Genomic DNA, 25,380 nt, shown 5'->3' with positions numbered 1-25,380 from the left:
CAAAGTGTTTGGTTGCTCGAGTTTAGGTAAAGTTAACAAGGATTTAATGTTAAACAATAATTAAGATTAAATATTAAGTAAAATATACTAACATCTAACTATTTCAAAACAAAAAGTATGTTTTCTGATACGCATATTATGCATCACAGTTTCATTCTATTATTGTTGAAATGTATTAATATTTGAATTTTGTTGTCGTCCTCCTCCTGGCCACTGGGCGGCAGTGACTAAACTACACTAAACATCCGCACATTCTTTACAGTTAAACACCGTGGAAGAAAAGCACGTGTCTGAAAGCTAACGTGAGCAAAATAACTAGACAAAAACAACACACGTTGAAAAATATAGTCAGTTTTATTGGCAAAATGGTTCGTAAATTGAAGTTCCACGAGCAGAAACTCTTGAAGAAAGTCGATTTTATTAACTGGGAGGTTGACAACAATTTACACGAGGTTAAAGTGTTGAGAAAATATCATATTGAGAAGAGGGAAGATTACACCAAGTAAGTTAAGTAAAGAAAATAACTTAGTATGTATATTTGTTTCTTTTTTACATGCACATCTATATATTTAGAGCGAGTGATGAATGAATCTAATACGTTTATGATCTCTCGTTAGATACAACAAACTTAGTCGAAATATCAGAGAATTGGCACAGAAAATACGAGACTTGGACGAAAAGGATGGTTTCAGAGCTCAAAGTACAGCGCTTTTCTTGGAAAAACTGTAAGTTTGGGAATCTCTGGATGATTTGTGAACACTTGAGCTGCAGTCATGTCTAAAGATAGCATGTTTTTTTATTTTATTCGTCTTGTTTTGCAGTTACAGTGTCGGTTTGATCCCCACCAAACAGAACCTGTCCCTCACGAATGAAGTCTGTGCTTCTGCATTCTGCAGGTAAGATCCAATGCAACGTCTGATCCTGAAACAGCAAGACATGTTGAACAGGTCAGGTTAAGTTTCAAGAAAACAGTTTTGTTTTTTGTTCCTTCTCTGTACTGTTTTTTCTGATCGCTGTCATTTTCCGCAGGAGACGTCTTCCCACAATTATGCTGAAACTGCGTATGGCTCAGAACTTGAAGACTGCCATAACCTTCATCGAGCAGGGACGTATCCTTCATAAATCACACAATCAACTGCACACACACATCATCTGTATTACATAGATGTTTGTATTATATACCTACAGTATAACACTGTTTAATATGTATTTACTCACCCTCAAGTCATCCAAAATTAGGGTGCTTTCACACTTGCATTTTGGTGCGCACCCGGGTTCGATTGATGTTAGAGGTCGGGTTCGTTTGGATGATGTGAACACTGTCTTCCGTACTTGGATGCGCACCAGCGACTCCAGAACATCAGTTAAAGTCTTGTAAACACTAAAGCTGCATTTTTGTAAGAAACAAATCCACTGTTTGGCATTTTAACATTAAACCACAATCTACAGTAGTATTTCCTCAGTTAAAAGTCTTATCATCTATTGTCTTCTCACTTATATCAACCATTTTCACTTTTAAATTGTGACTTTTTGGACAGGAGCAAGGGTTTTCCGTCACCTGTTTTCCATATTCCACTATGTTCTTCCCTCAACTTCAAGAAGAGTTGATGCAAACCTCTCCTGTCTTTAATTAAGTACACGCACCGAGAGACATACACATCAGCTCATTTAATTTGAGGGAAGAACATAGTGGAATAGGGAAAATCTGTGGCATTTTCCTTTGACGGTGCATTTGCAAACACGCCGCTTTTCGCTTCACAAAATGTTAGTTGATGGACAGCAGTTTTTACTCTCATTCAGATGGCACCCATTCACTGCAGAGGATCCACTGGTGAGCAAGTGAAGCAATGCTACATTTGAAAGAAACTAACTGTTCTACATCCTGGGTGTCCAGTTTTTTATTTTTTTATGAAATTATCCTTATTGGGAGAACTATTCCTTTAAGCTGTAGTATTGTGAAAAAAATGAAGCTTTTCTCATTTAAATTTGCATAAAGCTCCTTGAAACTATTTCTTGACTGAGCAGCAGATATTCGTGTTGGGCCTGAAATTGTCACTGATCCTGCTTTTCTCGTAACAAGGTAAGTTATAAAAACCCTCATTACCTTTTTTTTTTATGTTCATTGAAGAAGAAAAAAACCACCAGATGTTCATTTTAACTTGAACTTTTATATGAATCTTTGGCAACTGAAATATATTGTTATGCAATACTGTTACAGGAGCATGGAAGACTTTGTCACATGGGTGGATTCATCCAAGATCAAACAACATGTCATGAACTACAACGAAGAGGTATGTTAAAGTATATTATAAAAAAAAAAAATCATCTGGTAAAATGTATGCATTACTGTACAAAAGTTTAGGGTCAGTGATCTTTAAAAGCTTTTGAAAGAAATGTCTTATCTCAATTGTTCACCCAAGATGCATTTAATTGATTAGAATACAGTAAAAACAATAATGTTGTAAAATATCACATTTCTGATATGCTAATTTGCTGCTCAAGAAACATTACTCATTATTAATTATTATTATCAACAAAGTTGTGCTTTGTTGTGCTAGAAGGTTTTAAAGAAAAGCATTCATCTGTAACAGAAATAAATAAAAATAGAATTATAAATATGTATAAAATAAAACCAATTTCTTTAAAAAGAAGCAGTGTACACAAACCTTTAATCAAATTAGTTAAGGAAGAGTACATCCATCCCTCCCTCTATGGACTTGAAAGGCACTAAAACTTGTAGAGTAACATTTTTATACATGGTGTAATCATATCAAGTGCAAAATCTGATTTTATGCGGTTGAAAATTAGTAAGAATAGCTATAAACCCCATTTGAACTAATTGCTCATTTATAAACATTAAAATTTTGTTCTTGTTGTTTCAGCGAGATGACTTTGACCTCATTGTCTAAATCCAGAAAGAAATTTGGATTCCAACCAGAAATGATCAGTGCATCAAGAGCAGCTGTTGTGATTCATCAAATGTATATATTTATACTCTGTCAGACATAAATGACCAATTATCATCTTGAACCATGTTAAGTGAGTAAATGCATTGAGTGTGACTGTTTTGTAATAATTGTAAACAATAAACAATTACAGTTCAATTGTCTGCATTTACTGTGATGTTCTATGAAAAGCACCTTCACATTTTACATAAGTCACAAATTACAAATATATTTGACAGAGGGCTCTTAAATTCTCTCCCAACAAAGATGTAGAATTTTTTCTCCAGGTACAGATGTGTGTTCTTTGCATAGCTCTGTTATCAACATCCTGAACATACACAAACAAGTACATTATTAACATCTACACCTGATGTTACAACTGTAAAAAGACAAAGTGAAAATACTCAATTGACAACTACATTCAGTGTCTCAAACTATGAAAGCCCGTTTCTGCAACTAAATACAAAATAAAACCAGGTAGTTGCGACTTTTTATGACCTCGCAGCTGTGAGAAAAAAAAATCTGAATTTTTAGATACAAACTCAAAACTGCGAGAGAGAAAAAATGGAATAAAATAAAAAGGAAATTGCAACTTTTCCATCACGATTCTTACTTTTTATCTGGAAATCTTGATATATACTCGCAGATCTGACTTTTTCTTTAGAACTACGAGAATAAAAGTCAGAATTGCTTGATTATATCTAACAATTTTGACTTTATAACAATTGTGTGTTAAAAAGTAAGAATTGCAAGATGAGACCTTGCAACAATGAGAAATAAAGTCACAGTTACCTCGTTTAATTTTTTTATTAAGTTGCAGTAACGGGTTTCCATATCAAACGGACACAACTTTAAGGCCAGAACAGACTCTCTGGTGTCCGAGTCATCTTTGTGAGTGAGGCCCTGAGAGTTTCTGCTTGAATTGATCACATACATTCACAGCCACCAGAAGCGCACATAAACGATGAGTGTGATGAATATCACGGCTCCGATGGCCACTTTAGCGTAGGTGGAGCGTGTGTTGAGATACTTGGCATCGCTGCGGTACTTCTTAGAAAGGCTGGACAGATTACTTGCTTTGGAATCCAAGGCTGCAGAGAGAAAAGACAGAACACTATCAAGATACTTTTCCAAATTCAAGTGGTTTAGTCTTACTCGAACCGACTGCGGCGAGTGTTCACTCACCAGATAAGGCTTCTCCACGCTGGAGCACTTCCTCGATATTAGCAACCATGATCCTCTGGACATCGTGTAACTCTGAATTGACGTGGCCCAGATTTCTTCGTGCTCTGCTGTCTATGTAAGACTTTTTGGTTTTCTGAATGTATGTGTCTGAAGACAAATGGGATATCATTTGATCTACATGGTCAACCAACTCATTTGCCATCTACACTTTTATTCAGTTAAACGTGCAGACTATAAAAAGTAACCCACAAAGAAGTCTCTTAGGAGGTGCATTTATTTCAAATAACTCAAATAACTAAAATGTAATTTATTGCGGTGATGTAAAGCTGAATTTTAAGCATCATTATTCCCGTCTTCGGTGTCACATGATCCTTCAGAAATCAGTCTAGTATGCTGATTCGTTGCTCAAAGAAACATTTATGATTATTATCAAGAGCCCTATTCGGATGGTTATTGTTTCTCATTACGAACCCGGGAAAGCTCTGCTCACATGGCCCGTCTGCTGTTATAAAACATCATATGCTTGAAATAATAAGAATAGATTATTAATAATATCCTATTTACTATTTGATTATTTAAATCTCCTGTTTAAAAATCTCTTAAAATGATGGACGTCATAAAAAAATGTGGAGAAATAAGTTAATGGAAGCTCTTATTTACATGAATATATGACATAAAGCTGCTTGATGTATTTGTAGGACTATATAATACATATTCTAAAATTTGATTGCATTCCTATTGCTGCCATAATAAATGACACATTTCAAATGTTTACATGGTTTTCTTCTCTCTCTTTTTGTTCTTAACAGTTCTCACTCACTGTGGTGAAGCAGGTATGAAATATTATTCTTGGAAATACTTTCCAGCATTTCAGTTATATATATGCATGCAAATTTAGAGTGAAGTGCAACGGTTCCCATTCAGTGCTTGGCTGCGGTCTTAAAGGATTTAAACACTGAATTATGAATCGAACGCTTCTAGTAAACTGAGAGGAGTGGATTCGGACAGCAATTCATTAACCACACAACCTTGGTGTTTGTCAAAAACTGTGGGTAACTCGGTCTGGTCTTTTATATGAGGGGTGGGGAAAACACAACCACACTCTGGATTCAGACGACAATAAATAAAAAAAAATCACAGACTAACCCTTTAAATGCTGAAAACATCTTCGGTCCGCATGAGAAACAATTAGTATCTGAATAGAGCTAATGTTTAAAACAGCTGAGCTGCTTAATATCTTTGTGGATGTTTGTTTTTAATTCTTTGATGAACAGGAAGTCCAAAGGAAAAGCATTTTTTTTTTAATAGAAGTCTTTTGTAGCATTATACAGGTCTTTACTGTCACTTCTGATCAATTAAATGCATCCTTGCTGAATAAATGCAGTCATTTATTTAGAAAAAAACTAATCCTACTGACCCCAAACTTTCAATTAAGAGCTCAACTGTGCTTGGATATATATATATATATATATATATATATATATATATATATATATATATATATATATATATATATATATATAAAAGATGTTTCTCACCAAATTCGATAAAAGAGTACGGCCGAGACACTGAAGGCACCTTTGCCCCGTACTGCTCACTGAATTCTCCCTCCAGATCCTCCAGATACGCAAACGCCAGTTTCTTGGGGAATCCTGCTTCACATAAGGCCAAGTAACACACTCCTTTCTCAATGACGTAGCTGGAAAACAAGACCAGTTTCTGAAGTGGGATGTCAATCAGACACAAACTCTACACATGTCTGGTTGGGAAAAAATCGGGACTTTACAAATGTTCAGGAGTGAGTGTGAACTGAACGGTCCACACGTCCTACGGGACGCTGAAGTGGAATTTTAACTGGAGTGAAAAGGAAGAAGAATCTACTCAATTGCAATAAATAAAAAAATTCCATAATCACACAACATAAAATTCCATTCGTTCCACAAAAAATAAACCCATCATTAATGTCAACAAAGCATGCATATTAAATGTCTGATGTTTCGTAAAACTGACTGATGATTTTTTTTTTTCAAACACAAAACTTCCACAACATTCATCTTTATAGAAATTAATTTTAAGAACAAAATTTGAATCAAATTATGATATATTGATGGCGTCTGGATCATAAAGTAGTTAAGGGTTAAGTTAAGAATTTTTCTTCCACCATGGTTTATTAAATATTTCAGAAGTTAAAAGTTAATTAGACATACCCAAAAACATACGTCTATTATATAGTAATATAATTTCTGGAAACAGCCAATGAAAAACAATATATTAATCAGTAAATTAATATTTTACTTACTGAAAAATAAAATAAATATATTAACCCTTTAAATTCTAATGCATCTCATTGATTTACTGTACAAGCTATCAGTAATTAATCTTACTATTTTTGAGCATATAAATATCAGCAACTGCACCAAGTTAAATATTTCTGCCGAGTTTGGGTTTCTGAATAAAAGGTTTGATATTTTCACTATATTCTACTGTGCGAGTTATAAAAGCCTGCACAAAAGCAAATGAGCAAAATGTCTTTATTTTTCATCTGCCAGGCTCTAAAGGGTTCAAATTATTGACATTTCAATTATATTTCCCTAAAATAGAATTACAACTCTACAGCCCGTCTGTCAGCTCAGCTGTGTGTCAGGCAGTGTTGCCAATTTGGGGGTTTTTGTCACCAAATTGAGCTACTTTCATTCTTGTTGCTACAACTTTTTTTTTTTTTTCTTTTTTTTTTTTTTTGCACAAGGAGCTATTTTAGCTATATTTAAATAAAACTAAATCATGCCGTTGATTTTGCACAGTTAACACACCTACCCTGATGCACACCACACTCTGATCCATTACATGAGGGCACCAACTACTCAATGCATTAACATCTCATTTAACCACAAACACAAAAGTTATACCACAATTAATTTACAGTTAGCCAGATGCTGAGAGACAGTGCATCATCGTGTCACGTGTGCTGGGATGCAGGATCTTTCCACTTACTTTGTAGTAATAGAGTGTGTTGACTGAAATAAGATTGCATGAATAAAGTATCTTAAAAATAATATCTATTTTCTGTTGTGTTTAAGCAGGACAGGGATGCACTTTGGTGAAACACAGTGTATATATACCTGTTTTTACTTTGTTTTCATATTTAGCGACTTTTAGTGAAAACCTGAGATTTTGAGGGTGTTTGTGGAGATGTTCTGAGGGAGGTGTTTGACTCACTGGAAGGCCATGGCTCCTGCCTCCAGAGTGCATCGCGCGGGGCTCTGCTCATTCAGTTTTCGGCAGAGCTGCTTGGCTTGACTCTGGTATCTCTGTAGGTCTCGGCCTGACTGTGAACATCAGCATGTTAATGCATTGTCATGTACAAGTCAGGGTAACACTTTAGAATAATGGTCCATTAGTTAATGCTAGTTAACTACATTAGTTAACATGATCTAAGCAAGAACAATCCTTCTACAGCATTTATTAATCTTAGTTAATGTTAATTTCAACATTTACTAATGCATTATTCAAAGCAAAAGTTGTGCTTGTTAACATTAGTTAATGCACTGTGAATAATCATGAACTAACAATGAATAACTGTATTTTTATTAACTAACATTAACAAAGATGAATAAATACAGTAATAAATGTACTGTTCATTGTTTGTTCATGTCACTCGTCACATTCGTGTATTTTAACTTTGTGCGAATGTTGTAGTTTGTTTGTGATGACTGATCTATGATAGAGATATTGTTATTATTATTATTATTATTACCTGCTCGTCCTCTTGCATCGATGCAGCGAGAGGAAGACTATCGGCGACTCGAACGATCATAGTCAGCAACACCATCTCTCCTGATGACTTTACTTGACAGCCTCGGTCTGTTTTAAAACGAAGCGATCGATTGTTTGACAGAAAGACAGAAAGTGACACATTTGAACTGACAGCAGAGTTCAGATGAGTTGGCCGGAAGAGGTTGTGTTCCCTCAAATTCTTCCCGGCTTTCGCATTCCAAAGGTTCCGATCATTCATTCGTTCATTCGTTTATTTATTTATTTATTTATTTACAGAAGAAAAAGATTTTATATATATATATATAAATGGTTGTACAATGATAACACATGTTTGCATTTCTGGGATTTTTGTGCCCAAAAGAGATGTAAAAATGTCTAATATATAATCTATAAATAACTTAATAAAATATTTTATATCTCTTTTGTTATATAATGTGTTACGTTATAACACACACGCACGCACACGCACACATACATATACATATATAAATATATATATATATATATATATATATATATATATATATATATATATATATATATATATATATATATATATATATATATATATATATATATATAATGTCAATTTAAAAAGTTTAAAAAATAAAATAAATAAAAAACAAAAAAGTTTTTAAAAAGTTTAAAAAACGTTAAAAAGTTTACGGTATTTGTATTTTTAGAAGTAAAAATTGTTTGAATATAATAAATTAATTTTCAAAAGAGTTTAGTTACTAAACCTATTTCCAATTCGGTTGGTTCACAAATGCCTTTCAAAACTATTGTATAAAAGGACAGACCCTAACTTCTCACTTATATCTTTTTTGATAATTTATGAAGCCCTTTTATATTTTCGCGATCTGTAAATCTGTTATCAGATGAACTGCTATGCCCTCGACTGTTCAGTGTATCGATTATTCATGTCTGTGGCTGATCTGTAATGAGCTGATCGCGCTTGAGCGGATTTCTCTGTTCAAGAACAGCACGATTAAACTCAGCATCTGCACTGAAGGTAAGATTAGCCGCATTAAAATGGTTTATTATGCCCTTATCTCACTCTGTGTTCATACTTGAAAGAATTCTAGTGAAACGTATCTTTGTGTTACGAACATTGTTGTTGTCCTGTTCTGGTGAACGTTTCCAACAAATCACATCCACTTTGATTTAATGCGTATTAATAGCAGTTAGCGACTCCAAATGATCGGGGTGATCTGCAGTGAGAGTTAAGATAGCTGTGTGTTTGTTTATTGTTTACTTGGGGTGTTTATTATTAGACACGTTCACTGCTAGGCCACAGTGCTCGCTTGCTACAAGATACAGTCTAAGTTATGGAAGGAAAAGCCGTCATGGGTGCTCTACGGTGAGTGTTTTTAATATTTTTTGCTTTCAGGACATTTTTGTTAGCCCGTGTTTTGTCTTTATGCGAGAGGAACAGTTTTCACTTGTGTTTTTGTGAGTAACGCTCCTCGCCTCTGATATCGATTAGTTCTGCCTTACTAGATTGGCTCTTATGACGTCACACAAGGGCCCTTTATCCTCAGTTTTTTTATTAAACTCATGAACCCCCTGCAGGTAATTTTTAAACCACGGTTTGGGAAACTTTGGCGTAATGTAATGTCTCGGTGAATGCACTTTGTTGTTAATTACAATGAATGGAAATACATATTTAATCTATTTTCTTACTTTGTATTTTTTTTTATATCAATATGGCACACGATTGTCCTATTTTAATCAATGTGATAAAAGAGTTAGGTCAAAAGCAATAATCTAAAAGTAGTCCGATTACACCATGTAAAATGTGTAGTGTGATAGATTATGTTAAATTCACTGGCTGATGTAAAAACGCATAGTGCTACAACTGAAAATATACAGCTTAAGCATTAACGAAACAAAAAACGGATTCTCCAACGCCGTTCTGACTGTGAAGAATCTACAGTTACGGCCAATAGCTCTGGCAATGACATACATTTTGTGTTTTGCTGCTTCATTGTTTTAATGCATTTGATCAAAAACTCATTGACTTCAAAAATGGTAACTTATTTCCAGGTTTGAGGATTCGTTCCTGCATCACTCTGTTGGCTTTTCCAGGTTTTCCTGTTAATTGTAATACTGGTGGTCCATCTCAGATACAGTCTCTGGTTAAGCTCATGGCAATTGGTTTTAGGTCATTAGACATGACAGTGCCTTGGAAACCTGCCTGAAAAACAGTTTTCTTAGGAGGAACCTTTCATAGTTATTATGGGTAACACATGAGTACATACATGTTTAACCTTCACAAACCTGTGTTTTTCTGATCAGTTCATGCCACCATTTCTAGTCTCTATTTCTAATGGCTGATGTCCAGACGCACCGGCATCCACTGCTGAGGCCAGTTTCCCATTAACCCAAATTCATATCAGCTGCTCAGCACGAGCAAGAAATAAAATGTGACACACCCAGATATGAAACTGACGTTCAGCGAATATCAATACAGATAAACTAAGCTCCATGTTAGACTCCATGCTTCTGTAGTATTGTATGTTTATGTAGATCGTCTGATTTGAGTACCGAGTGCTCGTAGTTTGGCTGTGTGAGCTCATGTCTGTGTGTGTTGCAGCAGAGAGTGCCATGCAGGAAGGAGAGGAGAGGAAGTGAGGCGATGGGCTGCACCTCAGCCAAGCAGTTGTCATCTGTACCCAGTGATGACGAGGGCCGGGGTAAGGCCTACAGCAACGGAGATGCCTTCTCCGGTCAGTGTCCCAGCTTTGTGTCCACAGACATTCACCTTCAGATAATGTGATGTTAATAGAGAAAATTACAATTAGGTTCCTGTGTTACAATTGAATGTATATGGAGTGAATTGGATGCAAAATTGACAATTATACAAATTCAAAGTTGTATTAAATGTAGACATGTAGCTGATGTAAACATCATCTTATACACACAATATGGATAATTCCCATAAATATTAGTTATTAGTTAATTATATTTGCAAAGCCACTTACACACATACAAAAAATAAAATATATATATATATATATATGACTATAAATGCACACATGCGCACACACACACATACATGGTCACACTTATTTGATTAAAAAAAACAGTAATCTTTTAAAATGTTGTTACAGTATAAAATAATGGTTTCTATTTTAATATCCTTTAAAATATAATTCTGTGTAAATATAATTTTATTATAAATATAATTTTATTTTCTACCAAATACTTTTTTCAGGATTCTATAAAAAATAAAAAAGAACAGCATTTATTCAAAATAAAATGTAAATATTTTCTAGCAATATACATCTTTGCTATCACTTCTTATAAATTTAACACATCGTTGCTGAATAGGAGTTTTATTTTTTTATTTTTTATTTTTCTTTATTCATCAAAGAATCCTGAAAAAAACTATCACCAGTTCCAAGAAATATAATGCAGCACAACAGGTTCAACACTGATAATTAATCTTCATATTAGAATGATCTCTGAAGATCATGTGTCACTGAAGTAATGGTGCTGAAAATTCAGCACTGCATCACATGAATAAATGAGTTTTTTATGTAAAAAAAAAAAAAAAAACATAAAAAAAATAACAAAACATTTTCTGATCCCAAACGTTTGAACAGTAGTGTACAAGACAGCTATTGGTCTAAATGAACATGAGGAGTGGTATAATTTTGAAGCTCTTGTTGGTGTAGCAGTGGGAACACAGTTTATAATAAATCAGCTTTTACAGTCCTGTTAATGTACGTGGTGATTTAGCAGGTGCTTCAGTTATTAAAAACAGACCCTCTGGAGTAAACTGGATTTAACTGCCCTTCATTGATGACAGGTCATGTCTTGTTCTTCTGGGGTTAAATAAGCAACCGTAAAGTCAGGATAAAATAAAAATGGACAATATTTACTTTCTTAGTACATTCTTGCTACTAGATATTTGTGTAATTGAACATGAATATGTTATTGTACATGATTCATAAATGCTTTTTTTTTTTTTTTTAAGAAATGTCTTGGTGGTAATGCAGGGTTATATTGTTGAATATGTTTGAATGTCTGAAGTAAAATGCATTAAGAATCCAGTATCCGGGTGATTTTAAGTTTACTTTACTCTTTCTGTGTAGATGAGTACAAACTGAAAGGAGTTGAGAAGGTGAAGTACATGCATGGAGAAGAGGAGCGCACGAACACACGAAACCAAGAGAACTTGGTAAAGATTGATACATTAGTATACATGAGACCAGTGGTGTTCAGAAATGAGAAGGGCAAAGTCTTCAAGGGTTTTTTTATTTTTTTTTTCTACAAATGTATATTCTTGTTCCAGTCACTTTTTTTTTTGGTTAAATAAAGATTACTTGCACTATGATTTTGTATTTATTTTTACATCAACAGCAATGTAATCACTATTCTATTTGTTAAAGCCATGTATTAATTGTCTTTAAGCTTTTTGCATTCATTAAAATAATTACTCAGAACAGTATGATTTAAAAAATGTATTTTATTTGTGAACTTATGTTCTTTGTGTACTTATTAACGTTTAACCTTTTTAAATTTTTTTTTTTTTTTTAGATAGGTCATCACATTTCACCCAACTGATTGCTCACTAAAAACTCACACAGACCATGTTTTCATGACATTTTAAGTCTTGTTTTGATGTAACAAATGGGTTATACTTTTTTATTAGTCTTCCCATTAACCCAATTATATTGTTCATTCAAAATGATTCACAAACACAGAACTGGAATGAACACTAGAGGCGGGATTTATCGCGTGAACCAATCACAGACGAGCATTACCAGTCTTATCCAATCATATTACGATGGAGGCATTGCCTTCTTTCATGTGACTTTTCCCTCATTCATTCTCAATTACCCCTCAGTAAAGTCTATTTAAAGTCAATGGGCTCAGAGGAGGCAAGCCTCAGCTGTAACTTTACCTGTGGGTGCCGCTGTTGGATTGAGTTACTTGCATAAAATCTTTTATTTTATTATATATATATATATATATAGATTATTTTTTTTATATATATATATATATATATATATATATATATATATATATATATATATATATTAATGATTATTTGGAGATACATAATACTATGTATAATAAAGAGGCATTTCCTCTGATGAGGCAGTGTCTCCTCAAAATATTGGATGAGAAAATAAAAATCATAGTACAAAAATAAAACAAAGCCCATATTACAAAGTATAACATTAAAAAGTATGTATATATATATTTGTACTATGATTTTTATTTTCTCATCCAATATTTTGAGGAGACACTGCCTCATCAGAAGAAATGCCTCTTTATTATACATAGTATTATGTATCTCCAAATAATCATTTTACCGTCCTGGGTAACATACATTTTCCCTCTTCATATCTTACAGGAAAAGAGCACATTTTTGCACAAGGGCAGGCATAAAGATGCCACCGGGAATAGTAATAAGATAAGGTGAGTTTCTGTTTGGTTTTTGCTCTTGAGTAACAAGTATTCAGTAATGGAGGGAAGATTTTCACCAAGTATTGATTGTTCCTCAGCGTCCACTCTTCAGAGAGCCAGCAGGACTTCTTCAGGATGCTGGATGAGAAGATTGAAAAGGTGCGTGAAGTAGCATCTCTATTACTAGTGCTCATAGGGCGAGAGGATTTGTCAAGTCCTTAAAACCCAAAGTATAGGCTAGGATATACATTCATACAGTGTGTGTGATTTTATGCATTCAGACAGATTTTTCTAACTACACATACTGTATACACTCAGCTTGCATATGCACTGTTTTTTTGTTTTTTGAACAAATTACTTTGTCCACAAAGTGGAAACACAGTCCTGGGTCATTGTTTAACAGTCAATAAAGAAATGGATACTGAAAAACAACAACAAACAGCTACTCAAGACAACATGAGACTGCTGCGTTGATGAGTACTTGTGTTAAGCCCAAAGTATACTTCAGCTTTCCCCCGTTCTGTGCGGTCTGCACACTGTCCGAATGCTGTCATTTTCATCTTCAGGAGTGTCCGAGGACATCTGAGCATACTACAGTGCAGGAGCAAACTGAATATAAAGACAGAAAGAGTCCTCTAGGTCAGTGTATCTCAACTGGTTTGGCCATGGGACCCACATTTTCCCATCATCATCAAGCCATGACCCACTTTACGATATATATATATATATATATATATATATATATATATATATATATATATATAAAATTTGTTTAAAAAAAAAACTATCTATCTTTTTATAACTATCTTTCACAAAAATTATTTATACACACACACACACACGTCTGGTCAGCTATCCTTGTGGGGACACTCCATAGGTGTAATGGTTTTTATACTGTACAGACCGTATTTTCTATCGCCCTTCACCAACCCCCTAAACCTAACCCTCACAGGAAACTTTCTGCATTTTTCGATTTTCAAGAAACCTCATTTTTTAGCTTGTTTACCCATGGGGACCTCAATTTAGGTCCCCACCGTGACACGAGTCCCCATGAGTCTGTGTGTATTCAGGTTTAAGTCCCCACCAGAATAGAAAAACAAGTACACACATCACACACACACACAAGAATTGTCCCTCTTTACTTAACATACACACAAATTGTAAGAATATGACTGATACCAATGAAAAAACAGCCTATAAAGTTAGGCTGTTAAATAGGAGTCCCAAACTAGTTTTGGTTAATACAATTAAGTTGGTATGAATCACCACAGTCATTTAAACATATACAAAAAAAAAAAAACACAAAGTGAAAATAGCATGAAATTTGTTTGGGTTATTGAAACAACAGCTACCATGCTGAATACACAATACTAACATGAACTGTTAATGAAACAAGAAAACTGCTTCTGAATAGAATGAATATCAAACCTTCATGCAAATCCTTTCCAGCTAACAAACAAAGTACCAGTTATGTGATTTATTGGTACTTTGCATGCTCGTAGCTTGTGCTTTAGTGAAATGATAAATAGTGTGCGCCGCCTACAAGCACAGTATAAAGTCTGACTAGACAGGATAGTTCATTTTTCTTAGGTGAGAGACTTTTTATTTAATAAGTTACAAAAATAACGATCGAAAAGTAAGACTGACAACATCTCATCTAGGGGCATAACGGTACACAGAAGTCACAGTTCGATGAGTACCTCTTTTTTGGGTGTTCGGTACAACAAAATTTATTTTGAACAGACTGTACAGACATGTAGCTTGAACTGTTTTTTTATTTGAATTAGATTGTAGAATTTCAAGCAAAAACAGAATCGTCTGACTTCAGATTTGTGAAATTATGCTACATAAGACACCTGCCCAAAAACAATACCAGACAGACTGAATGAAAGTGCTAAATTAATTCTCTGACAACAGGTGGCGCATGTAGAACAGCAGCAATATAGACTAGCATTAGCAATGCATAAAGTGAGCATGATCTGCCAAGTACAGTATTTTCTCCTGTTTACAAACTTTATAAACATTCCACACAAATTCAATTGTTTTAAATGACTGCAATGTGGTTTATGTGCCATTCTGGAATAGAGATGGGCCAAAATAAAATTAAAAACCTGTTCTGATTCCTGCTGTTGTGGTTAGCGTTACATTACTGTACACGCCCCCTTCTGGATTGATAGCCTATGACTGACTGTATTTATCGTCTGACTGCATGAATCGAACTGTGACCGTTCAGGATAAATGCATGTACCGTTACAACCCTAGTAAAAACTGAAATATAATTTGTGCTTAAGGGTTTGCACAAAAACCAAAGTATACTTTTGGCTTAGTTGTTTGCATCAAAATAAAAGCACACTTTCAGCTTTACCATGAGTAATACACTATAGCATGCAGTTCATCACATTGTTCATGCTTTTCTTATCCATTTTAATCGTAATTTTTGCCTGGTTGACAAATGGACCAGAATATCATAAATATTTAGAGGTGGGCTCTTTTGAATTGGCCCCAACAGCCTCCCAGAACACACTAGCAATCACACAGAACAGAACAACTTATGGTGGCAAATAAGGTTGCGTGATTATTGTTGATTATTCCCTTGAAATTGTAATTGCAATTATTAATTACAATTATCACAATTTAGATTGAATGATGTTTTGAATAGCTTTATACTACTGTTTAAAGCATCTGCGTGCCATATTTTTCTATGAAAATGAACACACTGAAAACACTCTTCTTGAACAAAACTTAAATTGCTTTTTTATAGCATCAAGCCTCAAATATCAACTATATACAATGGTTTGGTTTCTTTAAATAATAAAAAAAATTGAATAATATAATTATAATATTATATACAATAGCTGACAATTTGAATTGTTTATTTCGAAGTGCCTTTTCTTTAAATTACTTTTATATTTACAGGGACGGGACTACTGCTCGGAGGATGAGGATATGACATAGCATGCTGAGACGTTTGACTCGCGCCACCATTGAGTCACTCCTGTCCCAAAGTTCCTTGTGCTTACTTTCCATGCCTCCTTACCCAACAAGTATTAATCTTCAAGAGCGTGGGGTCAAGTGACATTCAGCCCTGTTATCCACTCTGTTTACAATCTACACATTCTCCCAAATGTCTTACAGGTCAGTTTTTGAGACTCTTGAGGACTCGTATTTAACCAGCAGGATGGGGGAGGGGGGCATGGAAATCCCATGGTTAAGGAGACTGGGATTTGGCCCAAGTTTTGAATGGGAAAGCCATTTTCAGACTGTTCCTCAGTCCCTTGCCTTACACTACCCATAAGCCTTCTCCTACTCATAGACTACATTCAGTGGAGAGAGCCGTGCAGAGATTCCTGGATTTCGCTCTTCCTTTGACAAAGACACTACACATGGTGAACCAGCGGTGGAGATGATATCTCCATAGGAGGACTTACTTACCAAGAGACTTAACGTGATTTTGTCTAGGTCATGCTGTTAAGACACAGGAAGTGAAAGCATTCGAACACAAACACAAGGCCATCTCTAGCATTCCAATTGTTTTTTTTAACAACGTGAGCAAGTATTTTTCACCCACAGTGTATTGTGTGTCTTTTTTTACCTTTTTATTTGAGTTATGTTACATTGCTCAGGACAGCAGTGCTGTATGTATCATCACTAGATTTTTTTGTTTGATGAGGGCAGTGCAGTTCCTTCAAGGCCGGTCTTGAGGAAGTGTTGGGCAGTGGAGATAGATCACAGCATCTAGCCGTGTTTAGAGACACCAGTTACAGTATCTTAAAGTCATGTAGTTTTCAGATAACTCATTTTATTCTATACAACAGGTGGATATCATACGTTCGCTTGGCATTTATAGTCACTATTCTTGAGTTGAAAACCAGTACGAGTTTAAAAACCAGCCTTCAGAAAGTTTTACATGGATACGTTTTTATTACTAGGAAGTGCTTCTTCCTTTTACAGTGTGACAGTTATTTGCCATAGCCTTAAGCGCACAGTGCTTTCTTTTCTGAAATGAGAGACAACAGTAAGCCATTAATTTTACACTAAAGTGAACCGTATCCCACATGTATGCTTAAGTTCTCTATGTACACAGATGGGCCAAACAATATTGCCAAAAATGCAAGTGTGATGCTGAGTGAAAGAATAAATAAATACATAATGACCAGTTAACCAAGGAAAAGCAAAGGCATTTGGTTTATTGATGGTTCATTGATTGTCCAGCTATGTTCTTTGGAATTATTCCATTCTTTTTTACTCACAATTTTTGGAATCACAACTTTTTTGGAATCGGGTTATATATATATATATATATATATATATATATATATATATATACAAAAAAGTTGGGGATACTGTATAAATTGTGAGTAAAAAAGGAATGGAATAGTTTACAAATCTCATAAACGTATTTTATTTACAGTAAAATATAGATAACATATTAAATGTTGAAATTGAGGCATTTTTAAACGTTATGCCAAATATTGGCTCATTTTGGATTTCATGAGAGCTACACATTCCAAAAAAGTTGGGACAGGTAGCAATAAGAGGCCGAAAAGTTAAATGTACGTATAAGGAACAGCTGGAGAACCAATTTGCAACTTATTAGGTCAATTGGCAACATGATTGGGTATAAAGAGAGCCACTCAGAGTGGTAGTGTCTCTCAGAAGTCAAGATGGGAAGAGGATCACCAATTCCCCCAATGCTGCGGTGAAAAATAGTGGAGCAATATCAGAAAGAGCAATCAGAGGAGTTTCTCAGAGATAAATTGCAAAGAGTTTGAAGTTATCATCATCTACAGTGCATCTGAAACCATTTCTGTGCGTAAGAGTCAAGGCCGGAAAACCATACTGGATGCCTGTGATCTTCGGGCCCTTAGACGGCATTGCATCACATACAGGAATGCTAGTGTAATGAAAATCACAACACGGGCTCAGGAATACTTTCAGAAAACATTGTTTGTGAACATAATCCACCGTGCCATTCGCCGTTACTGGCTAAAACTCTATAGGTCAAAAAAGAAGCCATATCTAAACATGATCCAGAAGCACAATCATTTTCTCTGGGCCAAGGCTTATTTAAAATGGACTGTGGCAAAGTGGAAAACTGTTCTGTGGTCAAACGAATCAAAATTTGAAGTTCTTTTTGTAAAACTGGGACGTCATCCGGACTAAAGAGGACAACCCAAGTTGTTATCAGCGCTCAGTTCAGAAGCCTGCATCTCTGATGGTATGAGGTTGCATGAGTGTGTGTGGCATGGGCAGCTTACACATCTGGAAAGGCACCATCAATGCTGGAAGGTATATCCAAGTTCTAGAACAACATATGTTCCCATCCAGACATTGTCTCTTTCAGGGAAGACCTTGCATTTTCCAACATGACAATGCCAGACCACATACTGCATCAATCACAACCTCATGGCTGCGTAGAAGGAGGATCCGGATACTTACATGGCCAGCCTGCAGTCCAGATCTTTCACCCATTGAAAACATTTGGTGCATCATAAAGAGGAAGATGCGACAAAGAAGACATAAGACAGTTGAGCAGCTAGAAGTCTGTATTAGACAAGAATGGGACAACATTCCTATTTCTAAACTTTTGCAACTTGTCTATTCAGTCCCCAGACGTTTGCAGACTGTTATAAAAAGAAGAGGGGATGCCACACAGTGGTCTTTTTATTTTCCCATTTATCAAAGAATCCTGAAAAAAGGTTCAGTTTCCACAGAAAACACTAAGCAGCACATATAAAAGTGATACGTTTTTTTTATGTGACACGGAATGAGTAATCATGCTAAAAATTTAGCTTTGCATCACAGGAATAATTTACATTTTACAAAGTATTAAAATAGCAGTTATTTTCAATTTCAATAATATTTCACAATATTACTGCGTATTCTGATCAAATAAATTCAGTCTCTGTGAACAGTCTAGGCTTGTGTTTACATGTTGTGAGCCATATTTTGGTGCTGGTCTTACTTATGATGCTGTAAGAAGTTCCAGTGTGGTCAGTCTGTGCAGCACACCTGCATATTGTCCTGTAACTGTGGCAATATCAAAACGATATGTGTGTCAAATGCCTGCTTGTCCGCTTGCACTTCTGTCTCTCAGCGCTGGTCAGTTAATTCTCAGCACATAGAGACTCTTTCACCTAGATATCACACTTTAGAGAATGTGTTTGTTCCCAGAACTAGAAAATACAAAAAACTTCCAAACCAATTGCAGAGTATCAATTCAATCGAGGTTCAACAAATAAATAACAGATGCAATACGGATAAACAAATGATAAGCTTGGTTTATTGAATATCAGGTCCCTTTCTACGAAAGCAATTTTTGTAAATGATATGATCACTGATCATAACCTAGATGTGCTCTGGTGCTTCATATAACCTTATCCAGAGAAACAAGTGTTAATGATAAATCCCCTGTGATGTTTGTAATGGCTACTGTATACAGGCAACCAGGGCACCATACAGTTTATTAAAGAATTTGCTGATTTTATATCAGAGTTAGTGCTGGCTGCAGATAGGGTTTTAATTGTTGGTGATTTTAATATCCATGTTGATAATGAAAGAGATGTATTGGGATCAGCATTTATAGACATTCTGAACTATATTGGGGAGCACAGCTGGAGGAAAACAAAACTAGAGGTATTTTGTATTGCTTGGCGGGAAAGTAACTTGTCCTACGGAAAAGTATTAAAAACTGCTGGATCTGATTACTTTTCATCTCTTTTATAAGAAAAAAAACATAACCCAAGGTATTTATAAAATACAGTGACTAAATTTACAAAAAATAAAGCATCAACAAGTGTTGACATTTCCCAACAGCACAGGAGTAATGACTTTATGAACTACTTTACTTCTAAGGCCCCGTCCACACGGAGAAGGAGCTTACCCCAATTCGATCTGTTTTTTCCTCGTCTCAAGAAATATCCACGTCCACACGAAACCGCAAAATGATGTAGTATACATGCCAAACCAGTATGTGGCGCTGTAATTCTGACACAGAGATACACTAAAAACAGAGAAGAAAACTTGGACTATGCTCATAAACCTTGCGCGTGGTACACAATCGAACATGGAATAATACATTTATTAATCTGTGCTAATGTTAGTTAATAAAAAGACAATCGTTCAGTGTTTGTTCATGTTTTTGTTGCTGTTACGTGACGTAGAGGTGTCTGACTAGGGGGGAGACGTGGGCTGATGACGTCATCGTTTATGAAAATATACGGATTAGCCATCCAGACGAAAACGCAAAGACGGCGTTTTCAAATGTATCCACTTTGGGACCCGGTTTCAAAAAATAGCGGTTTCACCTTACGAAAACGCCGGATGCGGTGGATGAAACGCCTATCCGATAAAAAATTTGTGCGTATTCACAGAAACGCGTCTCCGTGTGGACGGGGCCCAAGATCGATACTATTAGAGATAAAATTGCAACCATTCAGCCGTCAGCTACAGTATCACATCAGACAGTGCACTATAGACCCCCTGAGGAACAGTTCCACTCATTCTCTACAATAGGAGAGGAAGAATTGTATAAACTTGTTAAATCATCTAAACCAACAACATGTATGTTAGACCCTATTCCATCCAAGCTCATAAAAGAGGTGCTTCCAGAAGACATAGATCCTCTTATTTATTCCTCATTGTCATTAGGATATGTCCCCAAAACCTTCAAACTGGCTGTTATTAAGCCTCTCATCAAAAAAACACAACTTTACCCCAAAGAACTAGTTCATTATAGAACGATCTGGAATCTCCTTTTTCTCTGTCCAAGATACAAGAAAATTTAGTATCCTCACAATTATATTCCTTCTTACAGAAAAATAGTATGTGTGAGGATTTCCAGTCAGGATTTAGACCATATCATAGTACTGAGACTGCTTTCCTGCTCTTATCATCTGATTGTGGTTGTATCTTTCTATTAGTGCTATTGGATCTTAGCAATGCGTTCAACACTATTGACCACAACATTTTTTTGCACAGACTAGAAAACTTTTTTGGCATTAATGGAAGTGCATTATCATGTCTTAAATTGTGTTTATATGACTGCCATCAATTTGTAGCAGTGAATGAAGAGGTATCATATCGATCACAAGTGCAGTATGGAGTACCTCAAGGCTCAGTACTAGGGCCGTTACTCTTTATGCATTACATGTTACCTTTGGGGAGATATCACCAGGAAACACGGTGTTAGCTTTCACTTTTATGCTGATTATACCCAGCTCTATATTTCTTTGCAGCCCGACGAAACATACCAATTTTAAAAACTAAAGGAATGCATAGTAGATATAAAAATCTGCATGACGAGTAATTTCTTACTGCTTAATTCTGAAAAAACAGAGGTGTTAATTATAGGACCTAAAAACTCTTCGATTGGGAGTCCGACTCTCTAACCATTAGGCCACGACTTCCCCAACACACCTGATGTACTTGCTACATCATTAGAAGAATGGCATCAATGCTAATATTAGTCTGTTTCTCTCTTATCCCGAGGTCACCGTAGCCACCAGATCCAGTCTGTATCCAATTCAGAGGGTCACTGCAGTCACCCGGATCCAGTATTTATCCAGACCAGATGCTGGTTCAGCACCTTCAAAGGACCTCTATAGCCCTGAAAGACAGCGGAGACCAGGACAATTAGAGCCCCAGATACAGATCCCCTGTAAAAGACCTTGTCTATGACAACCACCGGGACAAGACCACAGGAAACAGTTGATTCTTCTGCACAATCTGACTTTGCTGCAGCCTGGAATTGAACTCCTGGTTTCGTCTGGTCAGAGGAGAACTGGCCCCCGACTGAGCCTCGTTTCTCCCAAGGTTTTTTCTCCATTCTGTCACAGATGGAGTTTTGGCTTCTTGCCGCTGTCATCTCTGGCTTGTTTAGTTGGGGACATTTCTTCCTTTAGTTGTCGCTCTCTATTTCTCTCCAAAAAATGTCACAAGCCTGTTGTGACTATCTATTGATGGACTGCAGTTGACGTCACTTAATCCACATTTTTGTCAAGGATTTCAAGTAATATAATCATTTACAGTAATATTGTTGACTTGATTGCAAATATACTATTTAAACTGAACTGAGCTGCATGATAATATAATTGAATTCAATGATGAACTGCCTTTAAATGTCATTTTACATTATTGACACACTGTTTTCCTAATTAATGTTGTTCAGTTGCTTTGACTCAATCTGTTTTGTTTAAAGCGCTATATAAATAAAGGTGACTTGACTTGACTTGGCTGGCCATGTCCTTGGCTCCGATAAGTTATCATGTTCATCTTGTAGGATAGTTCCCATTAACTTATGGCCTGAGAGTATTTGAAATATAAATCATTCAACTTTATTATATTTAAAACACAAATTCATTTTGGCCTCTAAATTATCAACATGATCAAAACTTTGTAAACAGGAGGTTACCCATAGTGTTCAATGCAACATTAATTTCCTTATCTCAGGGAACCGATGTTTATGATAGTAACTGGGGCATTTTTCCCTCCTCAAGTATGAGCTCAAATTTCTCCCTACATCATACTATATTTGATATATCTTATTTGATACATCTGAACTGTATGGATTTTTATGTATCAATATATCAGACATTCTTTCATTTTTTAAGTTTCAATAAACTGCCATTTAAAAAAAAAAAAAAAAAAGATTTTTCTGACTATTATTTAATATGTCAGGCTCTACAGGGTTCAAAGTTTCTAAAGTGTGACTTCTATCTTGTTATTATTTGAAGCCAAGCTCAGTGACGAATGGAAAAAATAACCGAATAGACTACAATAAATGCCACGATGCAATAGTAATAGAGTCTTGCCTTTTTAGGAAATGATTCCTAGCAGTAGTATAATAGTATTCACTTGCATTGTAAGTTTAGACAAATGCTGTTGGAAAATTGGCTTGTTGATCACATTATTGCTTGTTGACGTCATGGAGCTCAAGACTAATTCAAACACTGATTCAAGCCCAACCTCTTCCATTGCCTGCTGAGATTCTGTCAGTTTGGACCGGTCCAAGTGTCAGTGGGTGGGGGACGGGGGGTGTAAATCCCTGTGGTTTTCCATCCTGACTCCCACACTGAGGCTCTCTGTTTCCCCCTTGTTGCATGTTGGCCCCAGTCACACTCACATCTGCCAAATGGACCCTGGGAACTCCCGAACCCTAGGGAACGCACCACATACTCCCATTTATATCGCTCTGACATGACATGGCAAACAAATACATTTCTTCCTTTAGTTCTCGCTCTCTATTTCTCTCCAAAAAATGTCACAAGCCTGTTGTGACTATCTATTGATGGACTGCAGTTGACGTCACTTAATCCACATTTTTGTCAAGGATTTGAAGTCATAGTTTGTTTTTTTGCCAAAAATCATTTAACTATTTTTCAAATCTCTGGTGATGTATGATGCATTAGACTGAGCTCATAGCAAAATGGATTCTATGGATTCAACCCAACTTATGAACCACATTAACGATTGTTGTTTCAAGGGTTTGTCTGAATTTGAAGACTTCAATACTAAAGTCAACATGAAAGTGTTTAATGGGTTATCAACTTATAAATAAGAGCTTTGAAAGAACTTTTGAGTATTTTACTATAAAGTAAATTTTACAAAACATGTACAGGTCACACTACTTCATAAAAGAAGCAGTAATTCAATTGAAGCCTAAAATTTTAGGACCATTATGGGACCATTTTTAATTATTTATTTAGTTATTTCATATACACTAGATTTTTTTTTTTTTTTGCATTAAAATTTACATAAAATTTTATATTCTAACAAAATATTTGTATTTAAAATACATTTATATTAATTATATTAATACAAAAACTGAATTTATGAAAATAATAATTATCAAATTTTCCACATATGTTGATAATAGTTAGAAATGTTTGTTGAGCTGACATTTGCTGAAAATAAACAGGAATACATTTAGCACCTCTTTCAACTTTGAGATCCTCCTAAGGTTAAAAACTGATTTATAATAATAACAAGATATAGTTTAATCGCTATGATACTGTTTTTGAAATCAAATCTTTGCATAGTTATAACAAGAAACACTGGTATCTTACAATGCCAAAAAAAAATTTAAGCTTAAAAAATAAAGAATAAACCCAAATAAGAAATTAAACAGAATAAGCATATGTCCTTAATTCCGAAAACATTGGTGTCTCATAGTATAGAGCAGTCAAAGCAGTTTGGGAAAGAAATCAATGTGTATGAAATTACAGTTACATTTTTGTAAGTAAATTACTTTACCATAGCCTAATTATTTGCCAACACCTGTGTCATGGACATGTCAACCTCGTGATTGACAGATGTCAGAAAAAGCTATTTAACCAACAGACGTAGATCAAAATGCATATCACGTTAATAAGATAATTTAAATGTAGTCATAATATTTATTAGATTTGTTAAACATGTATTGCACATCTTCGGTTAATGTTAATGAATTAATCTTTAAAAAATATTAACCTTTCGCCATTCTAAGAAATCATATCGTAAATTCTTTTAGAACATTTCCCGAAATTTTAGGACTCTAAACAGCTAAACTAAACAATAAAACGCTAATTTTCTGAACATCCAGAATATATATGAGCAATATCACAGAAGCGTCTCTATTTTAAAGCAATAGTTTTTATTGAAAAAAAAAAAAACATTGGCTACACTAGCTTTATTTTTAGATCTTTTTTGCAGTAGCTTTGGCGATGTGGGAGTTGTTCATGATTTACTGTCGCATCTTTCTTACATTTTATATTTGTATATGATTGTCCCCACGGTTTAACCTCATTAAATATTTTTTTTATATTATGAAAAGCCCATCATTACCTCTAAAACATACATTAGGGCTTAAAACAGACACACATACTTAATTTCTTAGACATATTATCTAAAACATTGCCCGAAACAGTAGACAAAAACTCATTATTCCTCGCTGTAAATCTGCTGCTTGTCCATTTCACGTTCTGGTCAGAATGCTGTTTTGTTGAAAATCGTGCTATTTCTCATCGCTGAGAGAATCGCACTCCTCTCCAATTGGTCTATAACGAATTCTCAGAGC

At 35.1% G+C, this 25,380-nt stretch overlaps 3 protein-coding genes across 8 annotated transcripts; 2 read left to right on the top strand and 1 right to left on the bottom strand.

The window, feature by feature from the left end:
- Positions 1–251: 251 nt before the first annotated feature.
- On the top strand, positions 252–3,104 carry imp3 (IMP U3 small nucleolar ribonucleoprotein 3). The gene is made up of 7 exons (XM_052611690.1): positions 252–502; positions 618–725; positions 822–896; positions 1,030–1,109; positions 2,029–2,080; positions 2,219–2,291; positions 2,883–3,104. Exons 1-7 carry the CDS (start codon positions 366–368, stop codon positions 2,907–2,909), a joined length of 552 nt encoding a protein of 183 aa, XP_052467650.1. The 5' UTR covers positions 252–365; the 3' UTR covers positions 2,910–3,104.
- sec22ba (SEC22 homolog B, vesicle trafficking protein a) lies at positions 3,094–8,127 on the bottom strand. Its single transcript, XM_052611674.1, has 5 exons — positions 7,885–8,127; positions 7,347–7,456; positions 5,669–5,829; positions 4,131–4,277; positions 3,094–4,036 (listed from the first exon to the last, which is right to left on the bottom strand). The coding sequence occupies exons 1-5, from the start codon at positions 7,957–7,959 to the stop codon at positions 3,882–3,884; spliced, it is 648 nt and encodes a 215-aa protein (XP_052467634.1). The 5' UTR covers positions 7,960–8,127; the 3' UTR covers positions 3,094–3,881.
- Positions 8,128–8,753: 626 nt separating this feature from the next.
- On the top strand, positions 8,754–22,554 carry LOC128025349 (uncharacterized protein C1orf21 homolog). 6 transcript variants are annotated; one of them, XM_052611650.1, is made up of 6 exons: positions 8,754–8,916; positions 10,501–10,600; positions 12,005–12,090; positions 13,273–13,337; positions 13,424–13,484; positions 16,242–22,554. In XM_052611650.1, the coding sequence occupies exons 2-6, from the start codon at positions 10,543–10,545 to the stop codon at positions 16,278–16,280; spliced, it is 309 nt and encodes a 102-aa protein (XP_052467610.1). In that variant the 5' UTR covers positions 8,754–8,916; positions 10,501–10,542; the 3' UTR covers positions 16,281–22,554. The 6 variants fall into 6 exon arrangements, with proteins under 6 accessions (XP_052467610.1, XP_052467579.1, XP_052467619.1 ...); XM_052611619.1 differs by having other exon boundaries at positions 8,755–8,916; positions 10,501–10,633; XM_052611659.1 differs by having other exon boundaries at positions 8,799–8,916; positions 10,504–10,600.
- Positions 22,555–25,380: the final 2,826 nt, after the last annotated feature.

Source organism: Carassius gibelio, chromosome A2 (assembly GCF_023724105.1).
Source record: "Carassius gibelio isolate Cgi1373 ecotype wild population from Czech Republic chromosome A2, carGib1.2-hapl.c, whole genome shotgun sequence".
Classification (NCBI taxonomy): Eukaryota; Metazoa; Chordata; class Actinopteri; order Cypriniformes; family Cyprinidae; genus Carassius; species Carassius gibelio.
The sequence above is the reverse complement of the archived record's forward strand: the minus strand, read 5'-3'. Positions and strand labels throughout refer to the sequence as shown.

Coding starts and splice junctions, on each gene's coding strand:
- imp3 (XM_052611690.1), top strand. CDS start 366: ATGGTTCGTAAATTGAAGTTCCACGAGCAGAAACTCTTGAAGAAAGTC. Junction 726..821: donor GCGCTTTTCTTGGAAAAACT/GTAAGTTTGGGA, acceptor CTTGTTTTGCAG/TTACAGTGTCGGTTTGATCC. Junction 2,081..2,218: donor CCTGCTTTTCTCGTAACAAG/GTAAGTTATAAA, acceptor ATACTGTTACAG/GAGCATGGAAGACTTTGTCA.
- sec22ba (XM_052611674.1), bottom strand. CDS start 7,959: ATGGTGTTGCTGACTATGATCGTTCGAGTCGCCGATAGTCTTCCTCTC. Junction 4,278..5,668: donor GTACTCTTTTATCGAATTTG/GTGAGAAACATC, acceptor ATTTGTCTTCAG/ACACATACATTCAGAAAACC. Junction 4,037..4,130: donor GCGTGGAGAAGCCTTATCTG/GTGAGTGAACAC, acceptor TTCTCTCTGCAG/CCTTGGATTCCAAAGCAAGT.
- LOC128025349 (XM_052611619.1), top strand. CDS start 10,543: ATGGGCTGCACCTCAGCCAAGCAGTTGTCATCTGTACCCAGTGATGAC. Junction 10,634..12,004: donor CAACGGAGATGCCTTCTCCG/GTCAGTGTCCCA, acceptor CTTTCTGTGTAG/ATGAGTACAAACTGAAAGGA. Junction 13,485..16,241: donor TGGATGAGAAGATTGAAAAG/GTGCGTGAAGTA, acceptor TTATATTTACAG/GGACGGGACTACTGCTCGGA.